The sequence below is a fragment of the Amaranthus tricolor genome, chromosome 15, assembly GCF_026212465.1.
Source record: "Amaranthus tricolor cultivar Red isolate AtriRed21 chromosome 15, ASM2621246v1, whole genome shotgun sequence".
In the NCBI taxonomy this organism is placed as follows: Eukaryota; Viridiplantae; Streptophyta; class Magnoliopsida; order Caryophyllales; family Amaranthaceae; genus Amaranthus; species Amaranthus tricolor.
The window spans coordinates 9,049,999-9,076,049 of NC_080061.1; the positions used below are offsets into that span (position 1 = coordinate 9,049,999).

Sequence of the window (26,051 nt, forward strand, 5' to 3'; positions counted from 1 at the left end):
AAATCGTGAAATTATAAATTCTTCATCTATACTTTTGATGGTTGGTGAAGTCAGTTGAAATTTTGTCCTCAACATCATTAGAGTTAAATCATAGTATTAAAAAAATTATTTATATTAATTGCTCCATAAAAGAACACATTATTAAAATCTTGCGAGTCTTGTGAGAATCATCCGCAAACATTGTGGTGCAAACGTTTTTATTCCTAGTTTTTATTCCTCAATAAAAATGTATAACGAGAAGAAAAGCATATTCTCATTATAATTTTTCATTTTAAATCTCTTATTAAATAATTTAGTTTTTCCAAAAATATTTTGTATTGGAAACAGAATGGAATTGGATAATAAAAAAAAAAAAAAAAAGAAACATTAAGTCTTATTGTCACTTATTCTTTGGTATAAATGTGGAAATGGAATTAGCAATCTCAATTTTGAAATCATCACAAGTCAATAAAAGTAGATTTGTCCTGCCTCTCACTACCTTGGGGTTTCATTTAATTACACGCATTTCTCCTTCTCTCTTTCTTGAGAAAATACGTATATACTCTATTCGCTACATCTCCTCCTCGGACTCTGATTTTATGTGGATGATAATCATAACCATACCCAATTTTAAAATCATCTTCTAATCCATCAACACAAGTCAATAATCCTTAATCTCGTTGCTTCCTTTATTCACCACATTTTTCCAATTTTTTTAACTTGAAAATTAGTGACATAAATAGTAAGAAAAATTACTTAGAATAATCCAACATTTTCATGATTTTCCTACATAATCCCATTTATTGATTAATTATGAATAATCTCAATTTTTAGGGGAATTTGCCTAGAATAAGCCTGGATAACCCGATGACCCACTATAGTAGGTAATTCAACAAAAAAATAAATTAAAGATTAATGTAAAATTAGAAAAAAAAATTCGAAAATTTACATAAAAATTACAAATAATTAAAAGAATCAGAATTTTTAAATTTTTTTACATCTTTTTCGATATTTTATTTTAATTTATCTTTTTTTTTAAAAAATAGAACTTGTTATACTAAGTCATCCACTTGTTGGATTTACTCTAAGAAAATATCCTTTAAAATTAGTATTATTCATGATTAACCAATAAATAAGATTATTCTAGAAAAATCATGAAAATATTGAATTATTCTAAGTAATATTCCCTAAATAGTAAGTAACAAATTATAATTCATAATCGGATCTTGTCTCACAAGTACCACAATATGAGGTTGTTTACATTAAATAGTAAGTAATACATTACAACACGATCTGATCTTTAATGCAATTAGGAAAAGAAAAATAGAGTAAACATGTGTAGTAAAGTGCCAAGCTATATAATCAGGAGGTGGTTTCCTCTAATTTTAAGGGCACCTCTAAGCTTTCACCATCCCTTAAAATCTTCAAGATCACTTCATCTCCAACACTATAATCATCCAGTATCCTTACTAAATCAGCTTTGTTTCTTACCTGTCCATCAAAATAATTTTCAATTAGTGACTCACATATTTTTCTCATGCCCTCACAACGATAAGCTTCAACGTCTCCTGAGAGGTTGAATATACAACGACACTCCAACAAAAATCATCCCCGGTTTCCCAAAAATAATACATCACGATTTTTTCTCTCGGTTACCAGTCGGTCACAATCAAACAGCTAGCCAACCTATAAATTTCTAGATTAAAGGCACACAAGGGCCAAAGAAGTCATCTCTCAAGGCTACTAGTCAAGAAAAATAACAAGAAAGTCATATCTTCTACTGCACAGGACACATAGCTTTATACCAATCAAATAGTTGTCTGGCATCAATATACACTCATTATACATGTAGCAGATACCATTTAAGATAGATAATGGCAAGGCATTAATCATAATTGTTCTATTCGTTAGCTATAACAGTTACTAAATACATTGAAGAACCGAGGAAGATAAGGTGGATGGTTAAAGCTATGCAGCAATGTCCTCTTCACGTATAGAATATTTTACCCTCTTCAGATTAGAACAGAAGCCACAGATTAAAAAGTTCTCTGGTTACAAAGTATAAGAGCCTAGTTAAAATGGTGCATTACACCATGAGCGCTTCTTAGTTATGTGAAATTGCAGATGATGTTTGTAATCAAAGGTCAATCAGAATTCAAAAATAACCTACAATAAGATTGCATACATCCGATCCGCAAGTATTCCCCATTTAGGTGGAAGCCACTTAGTGCCATAGGAGAAATAGAATGTTGTTGTAGGGAGGCTTTGCAAGAATAAACTAATCCATTCAACGTTTCTCAAGAATAAAATTATGATTATATTCCAAAAATCATAAACACCACAACCTATAGGAAACGGCTTTGCCCTCTTTTTTGTAAAAAAGTTAAATTTTCCATCAAGTTAAATTTTTCTAGAATTTTAGCCCTTGTTTCATGGTTGTGTCAGTCTGCCAGATGTTTTCTGAGGCTCGGTGCTACTTTTAAAATTATATGGTCACCTAAAGCTCGAGGAATAGCAGTTTCAAAAAACTAAAATAATAGCACAAGCTCAACATATGCTCCTAAGTTGGTGAAGCTTTATTTCCTCGTATTTTTACAATAAAGAACATAAGGACACGTGTTATCCTTATAACCGAGCAAGATTAGACATACAAAATTGATTTTCAGCTTTAATTTAACTGTAATGCTTCGCATTACTAAATTGGGGAGACGATTAATGTGAGTTGCAATGAAGAAATAATTTAGTATGAATCAAGGAGAATGCTGGAAACTTAGAAGGTATGATTGAGAAAGATTAATGGAAAAGACAAAACCAGCCAACCATTCCATCCATAGACAAGCATACCAGGAATTGTTTTGGTTGGATTTTTTGAAACATTTGAGACCCCTTCGGCTATGAGGATCTGTACAAGGGGGCTCTTTGCACACCTCATAGTCATGCGTACCTGATTCCCCTTGAAATTTTAGACTTTTCATAAATTGTACGTTGTGTATCAAATTCTATGCTAAATGCAGACAATTTTGTGCAGAAAAACTACATCACAGAAAGTTGAGCTCTATCAGCTAATAGTTTTTTTACAGAGTTCGTAAGGGAAAAGACAAGATCAAGACAGCTTACAGGCTTATTGTCCACCGCAGCAATAATATCACCCAGAATGATATTCCCAGCAAAACCCCTAGTGGTAGGACGCAATCCTGCCTTGGCAGCTAAACTGTTTCCAGGAACCTACAGGTAGGATGGTAAATAATGACCGCATAGTCATTGATCAATGAAAGACACTACTTTTTATCACTCATAAAAATTGGATAAGAACGAAAACGTGGTTTACACTCAAACCTGTAACACAAGAGCTCCATTCCGAACATTCAGTTGATTTGCTACTAAATCTGGAGCAATCTCAATACTCACGCCAGCTCGAACAACCTGCAACAGCACATTACCCGCATTAGAAGTTCCAAATACAAGATATTGTATCAATTAATATATGATTAAAATTTAAACACTGGTTCACCTATTTTTGCTATGAAGGGCCTGTTCCATATGGCTTATTTAAGAAAAAATTCAGATAAGTGCCCATAAGTTTGATAAGGATCAATAAGTTGAATCTCTCATATTTCACTTATTTGAGGAAATTATGTTCAGATAAAGGTCAAAAACTTCATGAAGATAAGGTCTAATAAGTTTAGATAAGGGCTCAATTAAGTACAGATAAGCTTTATAGAACGCAGGCTAAATATATCTAACTATTCTCGATGTCTCTTACGTACAATCTATATCTACCTATATTGTTCTTGATGCTTCATCATGTGGGAATTCACGAGAAATCAAACTTCTCTGCCACACGATGAAATTGTGGGAGAGAATAATTGAAGGAGACTCACGCGAGAAATGGTAATCAAAGAGAATCAATTTGAGTTCATGCCAGGATGGTCCACCACTGAGAAGCACAAGAGGAGAAAGAAGGATTTGAATTGGTGTTCATTGGTAGAAAAATTATGATAGCGTATTACGAACTATTATATGGGAAAGCCTAGAGGCTAAAGAAATGCAAAAGGTATGGTCATGAATGGCTTAATAGGGGTAATGTCTGAATTAATTAGTAAATAATATCTAGTAATTAGTAATTGGAGGAATGAGATTTAAAGAGAAAGTGATAGTATAAATAAGCAGAGGAGGGAGGGGGGGGGGGGTTTAAGATAATGGGACATTCAATTTGTAATAGATTTGAGATGAATTTATGACTCATTTAGGGAGACCTCAAGCTTCTCCAATTGCTTGACTACTATCTCATTGTAATCGTTCTTAGGTTACAATCAATCTTCAATATACACATACATTTACGTTCTTTTACGATAATCTTTACATTTCAATATTGTTTTATGCTATTCTTGATGCTATACCTAACTTCAATCATCCATGGCTAACACAATCCATAACATGTACATTAAGACAATACAAGATATGTATGATGGAGTCAAGACTAGTATTTAGTCAACTGTCTTTTACGGTAGAAGTGGGTTTGCATTAGGATTCGACCCTAAGCCCTTCCTTTCGCTATAATACTTGATGTGTTGTTAAAATTGATTTGTGAAAGTGTTCCTTGGTAGATGTTGTTTGTTGATGATACTGTGCTCCTTGCAGAAACTAGTGATAAAGTCAATGCAAGGCTTTAGAGGGTATCCCTAGAAGGAAAAAAGCTGCAAATTAGCCGTTCGAAAACAAAATATCTACGATGGAATTTTAGTGAGGAACTGGATATGGGAGAACCTCAAGTGACCTTTGGAGGAGATATTTTGCACAAACGACCTAATTTAAATATTTGGGATCAGTAATCTCAAAGATGTAATACATTGGAATTCACGCTAGATGACTCAAAAGGAGAGCAACTATTTTTATCGTGTTGCAGTCTGACCTCCCTTGTTGTATGGGACATAATGCTGGCCAACTAAGAAGCTATAAGCAAATGTTAAGATGGATGTGTAGACACAGCAGGATGAATAAGATCAAGAACTAGGTTTTGAGAGAAAGACTAGGAATTGCACACATCTCTACAAAGACGTATGAAAATAGACTAAGATGATTCGAACATATGAAAAGAAAGACCACTGATGCGTTTGTGAGAAGGGTGTAGAACATCACGGTTGATGGCAAGAGAAGTTGAAGTAGGAGTAAGAAAATATGGGAGGAGCAAATTAGGAACGACATGAACGAGTTTATGGTTAAGGGCTGCACCAATCTGAGGGACCAAATTAAGATGGATGTGTAGACATGAACGAGTTGCACCAATCTGCGGGTCTGACTAGGGATAAAACCAGCTGGAGACAATGAATTCGTGTCCTAGTCCCTTTATGATTGTTTTTATATTTCTTTATTTGTCATTAGTCTTAACATGGGTCTTGTCTTGGCTTTTGTCTTTTCTTGTCTGATCCTGCTTTTTTTTTTCTTTTGCAGGTCTCTTGAGTTGGGGGATTCTTTGGCCACATCATCTGTTATAAGTATGGTGTCGTCTTCAATTTCTTTACGAACCCTGATCATAGTTTCTATAAGCGGGATACATGGGTATGATAATGATGATTAGCGTTTTGAATTGTACAACTAAAATTTGTAATAAGCAGACTCAAGCACAATCATACAGTACAAATTTTTCGCCTATGCACATCTGGTCCAACCTATGGAATGAACGTTCTTAGATAATATTTTAATAAAGATAAATAAATTTGGGATAGTCAAGGCATCCATTAAGATTAATACCAGCGGGTAGTAGAAAAAAAAAATTCAAAATGCAAGTCAGCCCAACCATTTAACTTATATTACTTCCCACATAAAAATCAAACATGAAAGTAACTAGATTTTCAGATAATTTAGAAAAGAATATGTATGTTTCTCAGTTTCTATAATATTCTCTAACTCCCTCTTTCTTAAGAAAATAATTCATTTCTTATTCTCAGCTTCTTTGTCTTCCCAATCACAAATCTTCACTACTCTCTTGTATGCCCTAAAGTCTTTCTCTCTTTTCACAACTGCTGACTAACTCTCAATTCTTAAACCCTAAATATCAATTCTCAAACAATTTCCAATGCCAACAAGACAACTACATCAACTCGTCTAGTGCCTTGAGCCTTTTCGATCAAACTTGAAAGTTTTAACCCTAGATTCAAATTTACTCTTTCAATATTCCCTCAAATTTCATTCATTCAAACTAAGATCCCTTCAATCTAAGAAATCAATGCTCCATTTGAATTATTCACAAGTGTATCCTACATTTCCTCTTGATTAGAATTGAAGTAAAAAAAAAAAAAAAAACAAAAAAAAAACAAAAAAAAAGACTCAATGGACTTAACAATTTTAAGCTCGGAAGCAATTAATGGGAGGCAAGTCCAACCTATTTGCTATCCATGCCCATCCATAAATAATTTTCAGGTAAAAGTGTGAGAGCATGGTGTAATAGATTTAGGTCATTGCAAGGTATGGTCGGATGGGATTCGTCCCAAATCAATTGCAAGGTATGGTCGAATGGGATTCGTCCCATATCAATTCGTGACCAACGAGGACGTTGGGTCTTAGAAGGGGTCAAACATAATGGATTTGAGGTCTTGCAAGGTATGAGACTTGTCCCACATCAATTGTGTGAGAAGTAATGAGTGGCTTATAGATCAAATGAACTCTCTCACCTACAAGTTTGTACTTTTGGGATGAGCTCTCCCATTTGATGTATCACACGTCAGACTCTTTAAGTTCCAATTTTGAGGACAAAGGAATATCGAGTCTGAGCATCACAAACTAAGATTGCCCCATCCTTTTGTTTAACATTACTTCGATTGCTCACTCACTTTCCTCCCTTTTCTTTCATCCCCACCATTTTTCTCTTAGAAAGTAACTAAAACAAAGTGGTGCAGTTTTGACGGAGGAGTACCCACTACTTTGAGAAGTCTCAAAAAAAGTCACTTATAGCCCACACAATACTCAATAGTTCATATAAAACTGAAGTTTCAGAAAAAAACAATCACCTACTTTGCCAAACTGAATCAATTGAGGTATTAACTTGAGTACAGTCGAGGAAGGAATTGCGAACCCCACTCCAGATGATGTGCCTGCAAGGAAAAATTCTCGATGTAACACCATAAACTTAGATTAGAGAGCCAAAAAAAATTCGGATCAGTTAACCCACATTCCCAAAAGTAACAACAACGAGAAAAATTAAATATGTAGTAATTTTGCTATCATTCATACTATTACAATTTGGCGATCTCTTCCTAAAGTTTCTACTGCGGCAATGATATTAACTAAAAAACAACAATAGGCCCACAAATATTCATTTCAAGAGAATAATCTGACAATATAAAATGAGAAGATCATAATTGTTAAGTGTTTGAAAGACTTCACACATTCCTAAAAATCTGCAACAAACTTCTTAATATTATTATAAACTGGATCCCATTCCTCCTTTCTTCGCTAACTCATTTTAAAAGACTTCTCCTACAAGCCTTTTCTAAACTGAATCCTAGTGACATTTCCTGTTGTACCCCTCATTAAGCTAGTTCATAAAACACCAATATTATGACTTAAATTGAATTGTACCTAAAATGTTATCATGGGTGTTTTCTCAGCTCAAAGCTACTTGTTTTGATAGCTAATAAGTTGAAGCTAATTGTTTTCATTACTACAAAGTTCAATTTTGTTGAGTATTAATAAAGTATGTTCCAGTAGTTCAATTGTAAGTTCAAGTCAATACTTAGAAGCACTTATATATTACAAATAAGTGAAACTTTATTTAGTAGGAGTTGAAATAATTTTAAAGAACTAGATCTATTTTTACAGTTCCCCTATAATTTTTTCTTTTGAACTTTCTTTTCCCTAATATTATTTATGAAGAGAATAGGGCCTAAGATGTTCAGGTCAATTCTTAGAAGCACTTATTCTCTAAATATTCACAATACTTAAAAGCACTTATAAAGTGATGGACCAAGGATTTTACAGGAAAGATAGAACAGTAAAAGAAAAGAAGACAGGTTTTCTTTCGAGCACCCTACAGCTCCAAGAGGTATTTTTCTATTAATTTTTCAATGATGATTCCATTATTAATAGCACTTAAGCATAACAGCCTGAGGCAATTAGTTACAAAAGATGCTCTTTCTAGAATCACCTAAACCTCTTGGACTAGTGTAGAATAGAATAGCAAAATGAGTAACAGATTTTTGAATAGCTTTACGCGTCAAGCCCATCAGCTCCAGCACTTTGCTTCTTGATGAGCCTTTGGTATGTGATTACTCCTGAGCCCTTCACCGCTGGCATGACAATAACACCCCCCCCCCCCCTCCCCCCCCGGATTTTTACCATATCCTCAAGGTAAGCATCAGCAAAAGCAACCAACATGCAACCATAGTTTTCCCCAGCAGTTTCAGAAGGAGGGAAATATTTCATAGCACCAAAATCTCCAATTGAATAAGTCCAACAGCTCGCACTTGTAGTACACCCTGAGGTTGAACCTGCATTTTCAGCTCAGAACTGTGATGACGTAGGATATCGGAGGGAATAGTATCACCCACAACTTTAATTTGAGATACATGAAAGACCTGATGTATGAGGCTAGTAGTAGGGAGTTGTAATTTGTACGCAAACTTGTCAATGCATTTTATTTTGTTGTAAGGCCCATAAAATCTTGGATTATAAAGAATGGAAAAATCGAAGTCCATGAGTTTCACAAACCAATTCTGATATTTTGTGCCAACATCCCGCTACTCTAAAATGTACTTCAAACTCCGTTGATCAGTTTTGACTATGAAAAGATTTAGTGTTCCATTTGAGCACCACTGATACAATAGCCATGAGCTCCTTCTCATAAATGGATCTCGCTTGAGCACGAAAACCTGACATCTTACTGAAATAGGCAATGGGATGGGCCTCATGTCAACATAGGCCCCCAAGCCACTAGAGGAAGCATATGTCTCTATCACAAAGTGTTTCGAAAAATTGGGCATCACTCTGCTCGCCAAAACTGCCTTAGAGTAGAAAAAAGCTTTAATGGGAGTTGGTACCACATTAAGACATTCTTTTTAAGCAGATTAGTAAGGGATTAGGTCAACTGAGTATAGCCAAGAACAAACGGAAGCCCTAAGAACCCACGTAACTCCTTGATGTTATTGGGTACTGGCCATGATTAAACGACATCAATTTTATCTATAGTCATAGCCAGACCACCTTTTGAGATCACATGCCCCAAATAAGCAACTCGAAAAACCTTGAAATCACATTTTTAGCCACTCTTAAACAGTTGATAGATGAGCAAGGCCCAGCAATACCAAAGCCACATGATGGTGATCCGAAACTTACAGTTACTCCTCAAGAAGGATTAGAACAAATTTTTCCAAAAAAGGCAGAAAGGTTTCATTCATGAGATTGGAAATATTTCATTCACGAGGGTGCATTCGGATTTAATGTAATCGATTCCAGATCAAGCTTGGTAAAAATGGTGGCTTTATGAAGTTCACCCAAAAGCTCATCAATCATGTGACTAGCAAATTATCAGGCACTGTGACTTTGTTAAGGCTTGATAATTGACACAAAAACACCATGAGCCATCTTTCTTTTTAACCAAATGACAAGACTAGAGAAACGACTAGTGGAAGGTTGAACTAGGCCAGCTTTAAGTATCTCTTGCACCATAAGCTCAATCTCAACAGTAAGGGCGCACATTAATAGGGTTGGTTCCATCATGTAGGCTAATGTATGGTTACGGGTTCTTTTAGGAGGTAGATTATAAGTGGGTTGAAAAAGTACTCAACATTGTAAGAGAATGGGTTGTAGGAATATCATCAATGGGCATCTTCGTAGTCAAATTATTACATTCCACCAATATACATTCTCCGGTTGCTTGTATGGTTTTCATCACGATTTTTAAGGAGATCTCGATCCACGCAATATCGGATCTCCCTTTAAAAATATATCTGCCCCACACCAATAAAAGGTCATGTACTTTGTGCTTTCCACTGGCCCAAGGTCTCGAGCCATTAAAAACTAAAGATGAAGTCCAAATTTCCCAGACTATTGGCCAAAAAATCTTCAATGATTTCAAGTCCTTGGAGCTGCAATTGGACTTTTCTACGCACACCTTCACCAAAAATTTCGTCTCTATTACCCAAAACAACACCAAACTTCACATATTTCTCTTGTGAGTTTGTAATTTAAGGACAGCTTTGATGGAGATAAAATCATGGGTAGCTCCGGGATCAATTATCACATTAATTCTACGCTATCCATTGCTCCAATCTCCCCTGAATTGATTTATTAGACTAAAAAATAAAATAGAAATAAAGTGTTAAAAGAGACAAAGGTGGAATTATATTGAAATATTGGTGATAAAACGATGGTTACAAGCTTAAAAAGAACAAAAAGAAAAGATAGATCAAGCAATTCGAGAAGCTTGAGGTCTTCTAAATAAGAATTAACTCACCTACTAAATGTATACAATATTCATGATTATCATAACTCCCTGATTCCTCCTTATTTATAATAAGCTACCTCTTAATACTAACTTATTCCCTAAGTTACTATTAACAAGGTAATTACCTAATTACCCCTTCGTAAATCAATTATTCCAAATATCAGGTCATTGCACGATCATCTTCATAGTTTTGGGATTAGTAATACCCATGACTAAATTCAAAGAAATACTCGGTGGCTCATTCACTTTTTCGAATACCACGTAGATTCCTCCATTTCTTCCTCCAACTCCTAAACAAGGATGATAAGAACACTTAACTCCTTTCGTTTGCACTGACCATCTATCATCACATAGGAAATACAATCCCTTAGCTCTCCTTTCACGTATCTCTGTCTAACTAAGGCGTTTGATTCTTGCTCCAAGACGGATTGAGATTATGGATGAGTTTACAATGTTATTGAAGAAGTTTGGATTAGAGTAGGCCTTTTTTGAGGTGGTGAAAAAGGATAGGTTACGAGTTCGACTTTTGTGTGAGCCTAGGGAATAAATGGTTTGGAAAAAGATATTTTCAAAAGAGGTTTTAGAACCAACACCTACTCCCGAAGATTATGCTCCATATTTCTCATCAATTAACTCAGGCCATTGCATCCTCAAGACTAGGTGGGCCCAAGATTCTCAGCTCCCTTCTAACATCCTCCCTCAGCCCTTGAATGAAGCCTCCTAACTCCTAAGAGTAATTCCTCTGGAATTCTCCACAATGCAGTATGCCTTCTCAAGAATTCCACACAAAATTCTTCCACAGTTGTTTCTTGATTTACTACCAAGTACTATCCATTGCTCATGCACAGAACCCCGATTAGATTGGCAAAAATGCCCTAAAATCATTCTCTCCTGATCCGTCTGCTTTGTCATTTTCTTCCGTTGGTTCTCCCATTGATACCAAAGTAAAGGTTAGCCATCCATGCTCACCTCAGTTGCTTCCATCTTCTCCTAATAAGATCTTAATACATGGAATACATTTCGACTTTCATAATCCAACGAAACACAGGGTTTTCTCCATAGAACACAAGTAGATAAAAATTTTTCTATTTCCAAATTGAATTTGCACCTCACTGATTTTGATTATTGACATCAAAATTGCCAAAAGTGGCTGCGAAATCATAAGATCGAACCCGCCATTAGCTTCCTACATTCCATTCATATTTCCTAATGGCCTAATACCACCAATGTTGGTTGAGAATTGGCTGATGTAGCTTTGGAGTTTGGTATTTGATGAGGTAATTGTGGGTTTTGGGAATTTTGGTTTTGTAAGTTTGGGTTTTGTGGGTTTTTTAAGGCTTCTTAATACTTGGTTTGGCTATCAATTACGATAGTGATAGTTTTTTCCAAACTATCTTGTTTATTTGCCATCTTATTATCATTCTCCAACATGGCAGCTATGGATCTCTCCAGATTTTCTTGATTTTTGGATATCAATTCCTTCAGAGTGGTCATTTCAGTCTGAACTCTGAATTTGGATGGAAAGTAACTCACAAAGAGCTTGTAAATCATTTTCAATCTTCTCAATGCGTTGTTAATTAGTCGGATTTCCCATCAGAAAAGAAAAGATCACTGATTGGATACAGGACCATAGATTTTACAGCAAAGAAGAAACAGAAAAGAAAGACAGGTTTTGAGCACCCTGCAACTCCAAGAGGTATTTTTCTATAAAGTTCTCGATGATGGATCCATTATTACAACTCTATATTCATAGCACTCAAGTTTAACAACCTTAGGCAATTAGTTACAAAAGATGCTCTTTCTATAATAACCTAAACCTCTCTGGATCAGTGTATAACAAAACTGTAAAGTCTATAACAGATTTTCGAGTCACTTAACGCACCAAGGTCATCAGCTCCAGCAGTTTGCTTTCGGTTGCTCCATTAGTATGTAATTACTCCTGAACCCTTCGTAGCTGGCATGACATATTCTCTCACATTCTCAATATTTAGAAGTTCAATTCACTTAAATGTCATTTAATTCATCATCCAGAACCATAGTGCAAGATACGGTTTTGGTCACTAATGGTCGTGAAACTGAATTTGTGGTTAATGCAGATGATTTCGCGATAATGTAGCCTGAATTTCGGCCATGGAGGTTGTGATGCAATGAAGTGGCCTTGTTTTTGCACAATAGTCATCACAAATAAGTTTGATTCAGCAAAATTTCATCGTAAAGGAAACATTTTTGACTAAATCAGTGCAGTGATTTTAATCGCATCAAATTATTTAACGATGTCATAGTGAAGTGATATTGCCTCACAGCTAACAATAACATAGTTCTTTCACCAACTCACATTAAGAGGAAGTAAACACCAAAACCCTGACGAAAAGTGAGCCGTAGAGCTAAAGAAAGCATAAATGCCAATATATATAGATCAGAAGTAAAGCTAACCGGTCTGAGTAAATATCGCTGTATTGATCCCAATTAAATTTCCTTTCGAATCTAGAAGAGGTCCTCCACTGTCATCAAGTACCCAAAAAAATTCGTTAGTGGGTACAACATAGACATGAAATTCCAGAAACAACTCGTGCAAAATTTATAGTTTCTTTTTCAACTTTTCCTTATTATTTTTGGAAAACCAAAAACTTGTTTATTTTTAGAGTTCCTATATTTAACGAAACCATTTACTCCAACAAAATCACGACTGCTAAGAAAAAATAAAACTGATCATTGAGAAACGTATATTATTATTTTAATGAACAACAAAGCCATCATTCATTGGTCGAAACTATCGAGAGACCATCCACAGAAGTATGGTTAAGAAATTGACAAACCTCATTTAAAGGGAAAAAAAAACGAGCATATATTGAATTTATTATACAGGCTAAAAAAACACTTCAAACTGCAGCATGAATATGGAAGTACATAGCCTATTGCCATTAAAATCATCAATTTGCAAAGTTTTTCTTTTGACTTGAATTGTTAAGCTTGAACATCTCATAATTATAAATTCTTCAAGCCTCATCCCAGCCCACTTCATTATAGCCTAATTTCGAGAAGAAAGAAAATGCGGAGAAATGGGAAACAAAGCGGGGACTTTAGGTAGGGGTGGGGGGGCAAAAAGTTTTATATTAATATCTCAAAAAGATTTTTAGGTGAGGAAGAAGAAAACTTCAAGGAATTTGGAATATTGAGTAACTTTATCATGTTGACAGTGAGGCCAGCAAGTAGTTTGACTAAAATATAGAATTAAACTAATTTGCAGACTAGATACTATATTTTCACGTGTTAGGGGATTTGGCCAACCTTCACCCAATAGTAGCTCCGCACCTGACAAAAGTAGACCTAAAGAAACATTTGGGGATTGAAAAATTGTGTAATAACACATGTGATCAATTTTGGTTTTCAAATATAATAACAGATGGTTTTCATAATCAAACGATAGTTGGGAAAAAAACTAACAAGCATAATCATAAGATCCCAAACAAAATCAAGGCCATCTCTCCCTATTCGGCTCTCCTTAGACCTTGGTTGAGTTGCCGCACCTTGAAGTGACCAGTGATTGGCTGATCTTAGGTCGCACCTTCGAGAGAAATAAGGAAAATAGAAAAGAATTGAAGAAAGGTGTAAGTAACATGCTCCCCAAAATAGGTATCCCAAAATTATTTCTGATGCTCTTATATTAGTCATTTTTATTTCTTGAAAATCATATAGATGTTTTTTGATAAAAAAAAAAAGGAAAATACAAACTTGAAATAATGTTGAGCAGGACCTTAACGAATTATATTTACGCTGGTACTGTATAAACTGCATGATCTAGCATTAGCTCAGGCTTGAGTTGTTTTAAGTGAAGTGCTAAAAAAGAACCCAGTAACAATAAACTGCATTAGACAGGAAAATCAGAAGAAATACCTATTCCCAGGATTAATGGCAGCATCAGTTTGAATACCTCCACCAATTGTAATTCCCGTCTGACTAAAGATATCACGATTTAACCCACTTATAACACCAACAGTGAGAGTGTGGTCAAAACCAAAAGGGTTTCCAATTGCTAAACACTGTTGGCCAACTTTAAGAGAAGATGATGATCCCACATGAATAGGTTTCAACAGGTCTTCATTTGCTTCTACCTGGGACATGAGCAGCACGTTCATCTCTCCACAAAAAATACATGTAATCAACAAATTATAACAGATGCATATAAGACTGCCAAGAATGGATTTCAGCAAGTGTATGTAACCCTATTACATAAATTAATTATTAACATTGAGCATTTCCAATTTCAATTGAAAAGTCAGTTTGACATGAGAGAGAATGTCATAACATTATGACAAAAACTCAATGCAGTTCTCAGTAACAAAGCCTACGATTCAACCAAATGATCTTGACTTGAAAAGCGATTGATTGGATAAGGGAACAAGGTGCAAAATCATGGATGCAGTAGCAACCGATGTAACATTCACGAAACCACTTTTGTGCATAATGTGGATGTTTCATGGTTTTTGCAGCCAATATTACTGGCATGGTAACCTCAGAACATTTACAATGCGATCATAATGTGGTGAAGCGGCCGATAATTTGGACTATGGAGGGAAGATATTGATAGTTTCTTGATTCAAATATAACAAAAATAAAAGTAAATGGATAAACTAACTACACTTATAGCTTATATGGCAAGAAAAAACAAACATATGCTGCCCTTATTTTTTAAGTGCACCACTTTCTTATGGGAAATATCTGATACTGTACAAAGACAACTCCTCAAAATCTAAAGTGAGCTCAAATTGATTATTTGAGGTTAAAAACAAATTCTGAATTACCTTGGGATTTTCTCTTCTCTAATATAATCAATAGTTATCGGCTTATGACACTTTGGCCAACAATTTTTCCACGGTAAATCATTTGCTTAACAAAAAGTTTAACTCTAGTTGGAATGCGAGACAAAAAAATTCTACCCAAAACTATGACAATAACATTCCCCGATGCTTTGAACGACTCCCCCCCTATGCCTTGCAACCTTATCATCGCTTTTAACATTAAATAGCCCAAGTGAAAATATAATGCAAAAGAGTTGAGGCTAACATATTGAAATTATAGACTAGCCACAAGTTTCTAGAACGAAAGTTTTCCTCATCATTAAGTTTAGAATATGTATTCATTTGTCTACATAGCCCGTTCAGAAATAGAGATCCATTCATATGCTTGATTAGTTAGATTCATACATAGATAGGGGAAAATATCTTGTCCTTAATTAAAGTGTCATTTGCAAAAAAGTATATATCTCATTTGAGGAGGTCTCTTCACTATTCATACCCACATTGCATTCTTAAATTCCAGCTTCAAAACATTTCACTTAGAACTAGTAATGTCAAATATAGACAAAACCTTGAGCACCAAACCAATTTGGTAAGAAACAATAAAATAAACAAATAAAATTGAAGAAAAATTGTTCAAAGAAGATCAAGTATCAAAAGAATAAACCTTCAAGACAGCAAGATCCTTTGCACGATCGGCTCCAATCAACCTACCCTCAAAACTTTTTTGAACACTGAAAAGAAGGCCATCAATAATAAGATAAAGGATAAACAACTACTTTTCAAAGCTTTCTAAATTAAGTAAATCATGTTCAAAGATGGTAGTTATCATACCCATCTGAAGCTAAGATGTTCACACGTGCAACAACTTCACCCGGACTACGCTTTTGTGCAAGTGAGTTGCCAATCACTGGACAGCACAAGAAAGTTCAGAAGTATTCTCCTTTTAACCATTCATATTCTATTTAATATCTACTTTCATATTATTCCATCAATCAAGGTCTATGTTTATTTTTTAATAGATTTGGGTTTGGCAGGTAGCAGACAATCTGAGAAGATAACATGCAAATTCATCTGCAAATTAACTTTTGTTTTGCATTGTTTATTTTTCTCGTATTTTATATTTGCAAAAACATATTATTGCAACTCACGGATTCCTATTTCTCAATGATATCCCACGATCAAAATAATTGATTGAATCCCGTAAAACCATTTCATAGAAGTTCATTGATATCTTCTTTTTATAAAGCAAATCGACTTCGATTCTTAAATAATCCACATCACTTCTAGGATCAAAAGCAAAAGCTCCAAAAAGAACATCCAAATAATTGTACAAGCGCAATACATACAAATATAATTTGAGTCAGGGGCATATCCGCATATATACAACATGTAATTACGCCAATGTCAAGTGGCTCCCTAGGCGAGTCATATCGGCATATATAATACTACATAATGTTACAGGTAAAATAAATATTTGTTGGGAGCTTTCTAGAGATCAGTGTAAGTAAAAACAAAACCCAAAAACATGAATTATCTTGTACCTCTTTGCTTTTTCTTAAAATCTTAAAGTGAAATCTCCTACCTATTTGACTATCGCATCTTTAAGGTAAAAAGTGTTTCAAATTATTAACCCCTTATATCACATTTTTTTTCTCCATAAATATTACCATGTCTCCTTGATGGTAAAAAGAACCTATTGCCAGTAAAAATTTCAACTTGAATGATAAACTAGATTTATGCATTAAACCACTTAGAAGAATTATAACTAAGAGGTCTTCATCACCTTCAGAGTAACAACTTCATTTGTATGGATGAAAATGGGTCGGATCGGGCCTTTTACAGACAAAATATAATAAAATCAACTACGAAATTTGAAGTTATTGATGGATTGATGGCGTTTTCGTTCCTAGCAGCTTAATAAAATAATGAGTATCCAAGTCCAACAATTCGTTAAATGAGTAGAATTAGATTACAGATACAAATTACTAATACATTACTCAAATTATAAATCCAAGATCACGGTGCAAATTACTAATACATTAATCAAATTATGTTTATTCTTTGTCAAGTTTCAAGAGCAAATTTATTAACAGACAAGTTATTCTTCTAAATAGAACCAAATAAAAGACAAAATACTCAAATAACAATTCATGTACTTTAGCAAAAATTTGGTTTATTAGAAAGCTTTAAGTTCCATAACATCTTATAGCACTCTTTATTAATCTATATAATTAGTAATGATAAAACTAAAGGTACTACTTTAAATAACCAATTCAAAACAACATTAATCAACAAAATAGAAAAATTACCTTCTCTGATTTGCCAAAAATCATCGTGGATTGAAAAAAATAAGGTGGAGCTCGAGGAGAGAGAAAAATAGTGGAGCTCCATGAAAAAGAAATGGTACGACTCTCAAGCTTTATGGTTTAATAAAGGAAGAATTAGGAGAAAAGTAAAGAGGAGATAGATAATGAGATAAAAGGTGGGACTTACATGTATAGAGAATGAAAGATAATGTCATCAATGTTGAGACAAAGACCCCTTTCTTAATATTTAGATAATAAAAGGCCCTTGATCAGCCAACTAAACCATTATCTATAATTTCTATAGGGTACGTTTTCAAACCAGCCTATTTAAAGCATGTCCCTCTTATAGCCCATAAGATTAAGGTTCGAATTAAAGCCTCCAATGGGCCCTAGCCCATTGAACAGATCTAATGTTGTTGCTATTGTCATACATCAAACTAAAATAAGCTTTTAAACCTTACCATGATAGTTTGTGACAATATGGCCTTGTCCATCCCAGACTACTCCTGAACCATTTCCTTCGGGTATCTGTTGAACAGTGCAACCATATCACTACAGTGCCATAAGAATTGTGATCCAACTCATCTAAAGGTTGACAAAGCAGTGATCGGGCAGCAGAAATCATAAATGAGACGCACATGACGGAATAAGCGACTATGAGAAAAAAGAATTTTTGCAAATATATATTTACCTCCACAACACCTGTAATGTTGAGTTGAGGACGCAATGTCACATCAAATATGTTCACCACGGAGTAGGTATTCTTCTCAAATAATTGTACGACTCTTTCCTGTCAAGTACATATGTATTAATTCACCTGCCATGAAGATTCAATAAATAAAATACAAAAGTCACCACTCTGAACATAATCAAACCACACAAAGAGTAGCTACTTTATCATGAAAACCAACCTCAGAAGGTAACAAAGGCCCATAAGGAATAACTAAGGGTGTTACTTCTTCAATCGTCACAGATGGATCCCCTAGTGCATAAGCTATAAACACATATGCAAAAAAAAAAAAAGATTAAAAGGTTGATGAGCAATTGTCACATAAACAAGCTCCAACATCGCAACAAATAAATGATTAGTCAGCATAACACAAACATTTGAAGATCCATATCGAATAGAATGAGAGACCTTTCATAATGTAATGCCAAGGGTATAGGCAGAAAAACATGTATAAAGATCCTCAACTCCTCACACCAGCAATGTTGCATTTCCCAACACCTCGTAAATTGTGAAGGGTAAAGGACGTCGAGGTCTACCCAAAAAGAGCGTGGGAGGAGCAAACAAAAATTGACTTGAGGGAGCTATACCTCTCTGAGAACCTGATTAGGGGTAGAAGTAATTAGAGGCGTCATATCCATGTTTTAGATTTCTTAGCATTTTTGCATAGTATTTCGTTCCTTCTCTTTTTAGTTATATATGCCTTTTTGTGCCCCTCATTTACTTTCGCTTTTCTGACTCAGTTTCAGTTTTATTGTGTGTTGTAAATTGCATGTGTTTTTCCAAGCGCGTTATGTGTCACTCACCCTTCTCTTTGCAGGAACCTATCCTTTGGGGGATATTCAGAATGCACGCTTTTCTCCTTGCCCACTCCTTGGAGGGGGCATGAGTATGATTTGTCCTCTATCCTCCCCCCCTCCAAACCCTGCCTTGTACGGGATACTAAGGTGCTGACTTTGATTGGGCCGGAAGTTATACCTATTGAGGCATGGAGATGCCTAGGGACGATCGGGGTGACTTGGTCAATTGATCAATTCAACAAGATTTGGAGGACAAACAAGATGCCCAATGATCGAAGAAGTACTTTGGTGCCTATTTACAAGAACAAGATGTCCAACATTGCTCTAACTACCGTGGAATAAAACTCATGAGTCATACTATTAAGTTATGGGAAAGAGTGATTGAGATACGTATGAGGAAATATACCTCCACATCAGAGAACTAATTTAGATTTATGCCAGGGAGATCTACAATAAAAGCATCTCATCTTATGAGACAAATAATGAAGTACTATAAAGCAAGAAAAAGAGACTTATACAATGTTTTTATTGACTTGAAAAAATCATTAAGAGAAGGTACCAAGAGAAATTCTTAAGTGAAAATGAAAAACAAGGGTATTCCCAAAAAAATATTTTTTTTATAGTACAAGATATGTATCGAAAAAAAGAGACTTATACAATGTTTTTATTAACTAAAAAAATCATAAGAGAAGGTACCAAGAGAAATTCTTTAAGGCTATGATCTAAGCCCCTTTCTTTTCATATCGTAACTAGATGAGATAACTCGATCGATACAAGAAGACGTGACTTGGTGGATGTTATTTGTTGTTTACATTATTTCAGTAGATGAGACCAGGGAAGGGGTAAATGCTAAGTTAGAAAGATAGAGACATGAGTTAGAGTCATAAGATTTCAAATTAAGTCGGAGCAAGACATTGTACATGGAGTGATAGAGTGTAAATTAAGCACAAACGAGATAACAAAGGGCACTATAAAGCTAAAAGAGAAAGAAATTACTTCAAGTGGATGATTCAAATACTTGTGGCCCATATTTCTGAGTGGTAGGGACATCCAACAAGATGTGACCAATAGAGTTAAGTGTCGGTGGCAAAAATAAAGCAACTACTGGAGTATTATGTGATCAAGGTGTGACCTTAAGGGTAGAGGGTAGGTTTCATCGAATGGCCTTTAGACCGGCGCTACTATATAGATCAGAATATTGGACTTTTAGAAAGGATCATAGTAGAAAGATGCAAATATCGGAAAAGAAAATGTTTCATATTGAGGAAAAGATGAATGAGAATTTGGTTTGGGCAAGTATAAAGACGAAGTTTTAGTGAACCAGTAAAGAAGATAAAATGTTAGAGCTCGGGAGAATTAAAAAGAGGGCAAGGAAGAAAGAAGATGCTTGGAGGGCAAGACTTGGAAAAGGAAATGAATGACGTAGACTTACAAATTGAGATGGTAGAAAATCGAAATGAATAGAGAAGAATAATCCATGTGGACAACTTTTGGACTAATATATTGGTCCATGTAGTCGACCCTAATCTTTTGGGATTGAGGCTTGCATTGTTGCTGTTGTTAATGTCCATTCACCATTTCTCCCATAATGTTTCTTGAACTCTCTTTGCCTAAAACAAAGTTGGTTCATTGTCTCATTGATACGAGTCATCCATAGTTTCCATACTAACTATTATCCTGTTTCTAACTTAGTACTCTATCTTGAGCGGAATCACTTATAGATTAATATATAATAAGTATTATTATGAGTGCAAAAATCTAACTTAAGTTCTATGTTCGACGTGTAGGACTATGTTTTAAATCAAATTGGAGAATCCTCTCATATATATATCTCAAGTAAGACTCAGAATCTGCGCTTTCAATATTGTTAACGGAAAAGAAAGTTCAAAAATATCAAAGAGGACATTCAAGTCAGCACAACTCAAATGACTTTCTAATTCAGTGACATATCAAGTGGCACATCATATAGCCAAAAGCACAAACATATTTGTCGAGATATACAATTCATCCCAACTACAGCTCAAACACAACAACATCAATTTGGCTAATCAACTTCGAGTTGTGATAAACCAAAACCAACTTTGACAAAAACAACAATGACATCCCACCATTATTCAGAGCTTTGTATACTTCTACAACAACATTTCATTACTCCAATGTCATTGAATGGCGCCCGCCTATGCCGGGATTGGGATTCGGATGTACACATTGTTACCCATGTTAATGATCACAAAGAAGTTGTTTCTAATTGACTCAAAGTACAAACACCATCTTCACCTTCACAACAATAAAAAGTGCACATAATTTAATAAGTCTTGTATACTTTGACATAAGACCTAAATCCTACAAGAGAGCAAAGGGTTGCCGAATGTGAGAAGTGTAACTTATACTCAGGCAGAACGAACAATTGAAAACATAGTTAAAAAATCTTAAGAACCTAAAAGAACGAAGAGTTGCACACAACACCAGAATGTATGTAAATTTGATACATTGCCAAGTCCTCTTTTTATGGAACTCTTAGCGATCAAGGTATTTGCATAAAAGGCAAATGGGAGCAGCTACAAACATTCGGTGCAAAGTGTTCACTTGCTAAGCAAGCCAAACTAGGCATAGCGTGACCAAAACTCTACAATTATACCCTTGTTCCTCAAATCAGTATATTAACGAACTTTTTTTTGTGTCTCAAAATGTATTTATTTTATTTAGAGGTAGAGTCAATGCAGCTCATAAACTAGCCACAAAGGCTAGAAAGGGCCTCTAATCTTGCTTATGTAGTTCCCACCATCACAAAAATAAAATAAATAAAATATATAAAATAAAAAACCTTTACATCCCCTTAACAACAATAGGAGGGTAGAATAATGCTCAACCAAAAAGAGACTAGAACTGAATGGAAATATTTTGTTTTATTCAAAATATTAGACACACAAAGATTCTCATGAAATGAATTTTCGACTATAATATGAAATAGGTACTTAGCACGAGAAACGTAAAGTTCAAATATCATAAATATAAGAATAACAAAGAGTAATCTAGAGAGGGATCTCTTTATCATATCTAGTTGAATTCGAAAAATAACCACTTATTGGATGTCCCTACAGCTCACCGTCATATAGCATGGAATTCAATTAGTTTTTTTTTTTAAAGGAACCTAATAATTCATTGATAATAATGCCATACGACATCTACTATAGAGTAACAATCAATCAAATACATAACAATTTTAATGAAACAAAATTCCATATCGAAAAAGTCACGATCATTATAAAGGAGATTTAACACTGAAGGATTTCCTCTATCACATTGTTGATTGATATAGCCTCCTCCAAGGGGGTTTTTTGATTTGTTATGTCTTTGAAATAGAGATAAGTTTGATACTATTGATTCTATTAGCAGAACTAACACTCGTAATGATGTCATATACCTTTTACCATCAAATTGATAACCAGACTCCAAACATCCACAATGAGAGACTTTAAAACCCAATATATGGGTAATCGAATCCAATAAATGAATAGAATAACTCTACAAGATAGAGAGAATGGATTTTATTTGTAACTAAAAACAAAAAAAGCAAAAATAAACGGGGGCTTACCATCAACCATAAGGTTGATATTAGCTCCAAAGTTAACAATGGAAGTTAGAGTTTTTTGAGAGAAAAAAGTAGAGAGAAGAGAGAAAAAAGAAGGTTATTCAATTAGTTTCAATACAAAGTACAATGTTTAATTGTCGGTAATAAATAATGAATGGTAACGAAAAGTATTTTCAATACATCAAACATTTCAATTTTTTTCACAAAATTCACTCCAATGCATTGAATGATGGTATTAGGTGGTAATGTTAATTCATGACAAAAGAACTTTTACATAATAAAAGTTTTATTACCATGAGAATGATATAGTGCATTCCTCAAACATTTATACTAAAAATCATTCTCGTTGCCACCACTTATTACCAACCACCAAGCCGCCGTTTGAGCACATTGGTACTTCACTTGATACTTGTTACCTGACTGGCGCTGGGACAATGATGTCGTTGAGAAATTAATCTCAAAGGATGTTTGTATTAGAGTATATAACATATCTTGGGACCTCAACTATTAACTTAAGCTTTTGGTTGAGTTGGTTCCTTGACATGGTATCAGAGTCATCGTGACAAGAGGTCATAGATTCGAAACTAAACCAGCCCTCAAATTCAAGTGAAATATTATAATTCAAGTGAAATATTATATACCAAAGTATGAGGAGGGTCCGTGCTTCATTCACTTTTTTGCATTTTTGTATTTTGCATTATTTGATTTGACATGGGAATTTAAACGAAAAACTTAAAGAGTTAAACTATCACTTTCCAAACATTTTCATTCATAAATGGACGGAAACCAAATTTCTTCTGCTCTTTTATTCACAACACCTCCTATTCCTAAAAATTTCCTTCAAACCAAACAAATAGTTTTCAAGGAATTTGTTTTTCCAAAACAAAATTTGTTTCCGCCAAACCAAACAACCCCTCAATCCCATATAAAACCCAGTACTTTGAACAAGCACACCCGTGAAATAATTCCGAAACTCTCACTGTCTAATAACACTAAAAAATAAAATAACCATTAATTTCATGTCACCTATATGAAGCACAGAAAGTCAAGGGTTAGAAAATGAAGGCAATAAGAGCATAAAAACCTGGAAAATAGGAGGAAAGAAAGTAAGAAGATAACAGGCCAAAACTCCGAAGAAATGCCCGCCTAGTAGTGAAAGGATGATTGGGCTTGGAATGGACAGCATCATCAACTATATTAAAGTCTTCAACTCTGCTAGATTATCAACAAAGAAAATTGATGTTGAATTTACATAATTAAACACTAAATATGTGAAAAAGTAGATGAAATTAGCAGAAGAGATATACCTTTGAGGAGATGTAGGAGAGTGAGTATAGATTGAGGAAACACCATCAAAGAAGAATTCTCTACGGCTGGAAGATTTGGAGACATTGTTAATGGTGGTGGTGATGGGTAAGCAGGGAATGGTGGAAGAAGGTGATAATAGTTGTACCTGCATTTGAAATTGTGGCTCATTCAGCTTCTCAAATGACCGACCACTCACCAGCACTTACCACTTAACGTCATACTAATACTAGTAGCACGCTTAAACTTAGAAGAAGGGCGTTCAAAACAAACACGACGAAATTACTATTTCGAAATTCGAATATCTGATTTTTCAAATACTAAACATTATGGTCCGGTTAAACTCGGTCAAATCGGGATATTCGAAATTTAAATCTCCAGCTTATCCTAAAATGAATGTTGTATATCTGGTTTTAAAAAAGAAAATTCCATATGTAAGTATCGAACTTTCATGAAACGCGAGTTGTAGCATTTTTGTAAGATTTTTCCACTTGATAACATCCAATTTATATACTATCTAATTGTCGTAGCATTTTCTATCAAATTCTTGGCAATTTCCTTTTAATTTACCATTTTGACGTTTCTACCCTTATTTAGTGTTTGTTGTTGTCTTTATAATTTGCCCTATACCATTTTTATGCTCTCAAATATTTAATTTACCATTTTGACATTTATTCACCATTTTACTTATTAGTGCTTAAAATGCACCTTTGAACTTTAATGATAGTAGTTAAATACTTATTAGTGCTTAAAATGCACCTTTGAACTTTAATGATAGTAGTTAAATACATATGTATCAGTGCTTAAAATGCACCTTTTAAATTATGTATTAATGCTTGAAATGTAGCTTTTGAACTTTATAATGCCAATAATTTAAATGAAAACAAAATTGTTGCAACATTTGACAGAATTGATGAATTAAACAGTGAATTAAACATAAAAATAGTGAATTAAACATGTGAGAGCATAAATTGGATGCTACCATGTGGAAAAAGTCTTACAAAATGGTGAATTAAACAAAAATTAACAAGAATTTAACCAAAAATGCTACGGCAGTTAGTTAGCGCATAAATTGGATGCTACCATGTAGAAAAATCTTACAAAAGTGATACCAGTAACATTTCATGAAAGTTGAATGTTACCATATAGATTTTCCATTAAAAAGAATTCAAAATAAGATGTCTGGATATATCTAGTTCCACTAAAATTTCATATCAGATATTCGCTTTAAAGTCAGATATTTAATTCGATTTATTGAATTTTCAAAATCAAATAAATTACAAGATTTTTAAGACCATATATCAAAATTTTTAAATCGGATAATTATACACACTCTACGTAGAATTCCGCCACTTGACTAGGTGACTAGGTGTTACAACTTACAAATATTCTCTAAAACCTCTTTACTTGGTATGATGTATGATGATATTGAAAATAGAATGACTTTGAAAATTCTTTTATACCCCCTTATAAATTGCTATACTTTTTATTTTAGTTTATTTTTTTAACTTTACAACATTTATATTTTAATCAGTATTCCTATTTTTTAAAATTTTTATCCATATATTTTGTCTCATTTTCTCTTTTTTTTTTAAATTCTACAAATATAATTTAGTGGTTCATATTAATTTTTTAATATTTGTGTCAATTATTTATGTTCCAGTCTCTTAGAGACAAAGGAAGTAGAGACAATAAAAGTACTATAATTTAAAATTAAAGGATAAACAAAAATGATAGTGTGCCAAACTCATGCCATGAATAAAGTATTAAGGCATGTATAAATTGCAGCAAAATTAAAATAAAAAATTTAGATGACTTAATGATATTAAGAGAAAAGAAAATTTTAATTTTAAACATCAAGTTTTTATTTAATTATTTTTTAAAAGTCTGACTATCTTTCATTATCCTACAAAAATTCGACTTTAGCTTGTTCTTTTTTCTAAAAGACTTGTCAGTTCCTTAGCAGGTTCCAAATAATAATAATAAACAAAAATGCCACATACTTAGTAGTAACTGGTGTGGGGCCGCGTGAGTATATGTCCCCCAAGTTACGATATCAAATTTCATATTGTTGTTTTATATACTTTTAGAAATAATTATAC

General features: G+C 34.1%; 1 protein-coding gene across 1 annotated transcript; it reads right to left on the reverse strand.

Moving 5' to 3' along the window:
* Positions 1-1,130: 1,130 nt before the first annotated feature.
* On the reverse strand, positions 1,131-24,148 carry LOC130800838 (protease Do-like 8, chloroplastic). The gene is made up of 13 exons (XM_057664542.1): positions 23,952-24,148; positions 23,729-23,856; positions 18,437-18,519; positions 18,217-18,315; positions 17,987-18,053; positions 16,051-16,126; positions 15,884-15,950; positions 14,315-14,532; positions 12,854-12,921; positions 6,991-7,070; positions 3,316-3,402; positions 3,097-3,204; positions 1,131-1,470 (listed from the first exon to the last, which is right to left on the reverse strand). Exons 1-13 carry the CDS (start codon positions 24,101-24,103, stop codon positions 1,342-1,344), a joined length of 1,362 nt encoding a protein of 453 aa, XP_057520525.1. The 5' UTR covers positions 24,104-24,148; the 3' UTR covers positions 1,131-1,341.
* Positions 24,149-26,051: the final 1,903 nt, after the last annotated feature.

What these genes read in the sequence shown, in the direction of transcription:
- LOC130800838 (XM_057664542.1), bottom strand. Translation starts at nt 24,103, where the DNA reads ATGCAGGTACAACTATTATCACCTTCTTCCACCATTCCCTGCTTACCC. An exon ending in GGCCTTTGTTACCTTCTGAG is followed by an intron (nt 18,316 to 18,436) that starts GTTGGTTTTCAT and finishes TGTACTTGACAG; the next exon opens with GAAAGAGTCGTACAATTATT. An exon ending in AGCGATATTTACTCAGACCG is followed by an intron (nt 7,071 to 12,853) that starts GTTAGCTTTACT and finishes TTTTCCTTGCAG; the next exon opens with GCACATCATCTGGAGTGGGG.